Source organism: Etheostoma spectabile, chromosome 23, assembly GCF_008692095.1.
Source record: "Etheostoma spectabile isolate EspeVRDwgs_2016 chromosome 23, UIUC_Espe_1.0, whole genome shotgun sequence".
NCBI classification, from domain to species: domain Eukaryota; kingdom Metazoa; phylum Chordata; class Actinopteri; order Perciformes; family Percidae; genus Etheostoma; species Etheostoma spectabile.
The window spans coordinates 6,872,959-6,875,536 of NC_045755.1; the positions used below are offsets into that span (position 1 = coordinate 6,872,959).

The 2,578-nt window shown below is 41.8% G+C and overlaps 1 protein-coding gene across 3 annotated transcripts in view; it reads right to left on the reverse strand.

The window, feature by feature from the left end:
- The window catches only part of kdm5a (lysine demethylase 5A), a 42,258-nt gene that overhangs the window by 10,577 nt on the left and 29,103 nt on the right, over positions 1–2,578 (reverse strand). For all 3 annotated transcript variants that reach the window (XM_032505122.1, XM_032505121.1, XM_032505120.1), the window contains exons 9-13: positions 1,924–2,043; positions 1,591–1,749; positions 672–853; positions 285–447; positions 68–187 (exon numbers count right to left, since the gene is read on the reverse strand). In XM_032505122.1, coding sequence (XP_032361013.1) covers positions 68–187; positions 285–447; positions 672–853; positions 1,591–1,749; positions 1,924–2,043 — 744 coding nt within the window. The remainder of the gene's footprint in view (positions 1–67; positions 188–284; positions 448–671; positions 854–1,590; positions 1,750–1,923; positions 2,044–2,578) is intronic.

Below are 2,578 nucleotides of genomic sequence, written 5' to 3' on the forward strand. Positions count from 1 at the left end.
CCCCCCAAAAAAAAAATCAAAGTTGTTTGTTCTTTTTAAATGGAAGAAGTATTTGCTTTCCCCTCACCCAGTCAGCGGTGCAGAAGTTAACAGCCTCTGCGAAGTTGTAGCCCTGGTTGAAGCCGCTATGATAGGCCCTGGGGAAGGTCACCACAAACTCCCCTGCACACTGATTGGTCCTGTACACCTGAGGGGGGGGAATAAACACATACATGTCACTTATAATCAACATGGCAAATATCTATTGTAATCATCCAACCCCACAAAAGGCTCAGAATACATACAGGGACACCATGCTCCATGAGGACATTGGGATTCATGATGGTGACCAGTTGGTGGAGGAGGTCAGGTTGGGAGTCAAACAGCTCTGGAGCCAACTTTTTCATAACGGCCTCCAGTTTCTCGGCTGCAGAGGCCGGCACGCCGTACCAAGTCTTCGGTTCACCCCTGGAGGAGAGGAATAAATTAACATTAAAAATACTTACATACTCATGTTTTTTTTCCAGAGCGACACACAAGTGGAATAAAGGTGAATTTCTATAATTCAATAATCTTACTTTTTCAAATACCAGCAGTACTCTTTGCTTTTAATAGTGTAGTTTCCGTTTCCACCAACATTCATAGGTCAGAATTGAAATTAAGTCTTGTGCGGACACTTTTTTCAGTCTCACCAGTGCAGGAAGTTTATGGAGTAACTCCAGTGGTCCTCGATGTGCCAGCAGAAGGAAGAGAAACACATGCCCACGTAGAGCCAGGGCACCTTCATACCCGAGATGTCCACATTGATGTGGGTGAGCACCGACTGCTCCAGCACTGGCATGTTATTCAGGTTCCAACCTGAGTTGGCATACTCCTAATAGAAGAGCAAACAAAGTGCTATCTTTCACTTCAGGACAAATGGCATGTTTTACTTAACCCTTATCAAAGAGAAAAAGCTTTTAGTGGATCTGTCAGATGGAAGTCTGATGGATATGAGGTGATGTCTATTGAACACAGGGGAATCCCCATCATGAGTCCTCTACTGGTTATACTGAACCTCTAAAAGAAAGTGTACTGCTCAACGTAATATGCACCTATAACAGAGTCTAAAAGTCATACTCTAAGACAGGATGTGAAAAAATAAAAACCAAGGAAACACTGGAAGAGTTTATGGAAATTAGAGATGGTCCGATATCATTTGTTGCTGCCCGATGCCAATTCCGATACTTGAACTTGCGTATCAGCCGCGACCGAGCAATGATCCGAAACCAGCGTGACATATCTTTTATTATGTTTTAACAACTGTAAATTACTATCCCTTTATGGATGTGATATAATGTGATTTGTTGTTGGCCTAGCAACCACAAACAATGAAAACTGTAGAACTTTCTTTTATTATCCAATTTGACAGTCAGTCATAATGAAAAAAAAGAACATACATAAACTACTTTAACATAGATTTTCTTTAGGGCTTTATTACGTGGTATGAGATCGGTGCATAAACTCCCGTAATTTCCAATACAGATACCAGCGTTTTAGGCAGTATCGGAGGCAATACGATACTGGTATCGGAACATCTCTAATGGAAATACAAAGTAACAATCTTCTCACCTCTTCATCTCCCATTAGTCTCCTTTTACCGTCCCTGACAGGAAACCCGCTGCCCACCTCCTTGGAGCTAATGTCAGCTCCGTACTCTACGATGACATCCTCCTCAATGCTGCTGACCAGGCGCCAGAACTCTTTCTCCACCAACTCTGTGGGGACCATCTGGAGGGCACAAGACGGAAATGATGAAATCCCCTGCCTTCTCTCAACAGGGAAAAGCCTGTGATCAAAACATGTAACCTCTAATTGTTAAAGCAGAAAGTGTGACAGTCAGATGATGGAAGGACACCTGTGTAACAGTATACATATTTGAGCTCACTAAAGGATCTTACATACATGAACAGGCATGTTGAAATAGTCAGACTTGAAGTGGTCAGCCATTTCTCCAAAGCTCTGGAGACTGTACTCCCTCACTGCCTGCTCGAAGCCAAATGCCTCCCTGGGCTTACTGCACTCCTGTGAGGGAAGATGGACCACACTTTTATTATAATACAAATGTACATCATGTGTATTATGCATAAAGGGGTTAAATGTGTAATAGAACAATAAAGGAATAATACTAATTCTTATCATTTGTTAGAAGGGATTGGCATTTCAAGCAAAAATCCTATTCCATAATTAACTAGATACAATGAGGGAAAAATGTATTTGATCCCCTGCTGAATTTATAAGTTTGCCCACTGACAAAGAAATGATCAGTCTATAATTTTAATGGTAGATTTGGTAGATCCTCTCAATCAGAAAGATTTCTGGCTCCGATGTATCTTTTATACAGGCAACAAGATGAGATTAGGAGCACACTCTTAAAGGGAATGCTCCTAATCTCATTTTGTTACCTTTATAAAAGACACCTGTCCACAGAAGCAATCAATCACTCATATTCCAAACTCTACACCGTGGCCAAGACCAAAGAGCACTCCAAGGATGTCAGGGACTAGATTATGAACTACACAAGTCTGGAATGGGCTACAGGACCATTGCCAAGCAGCTT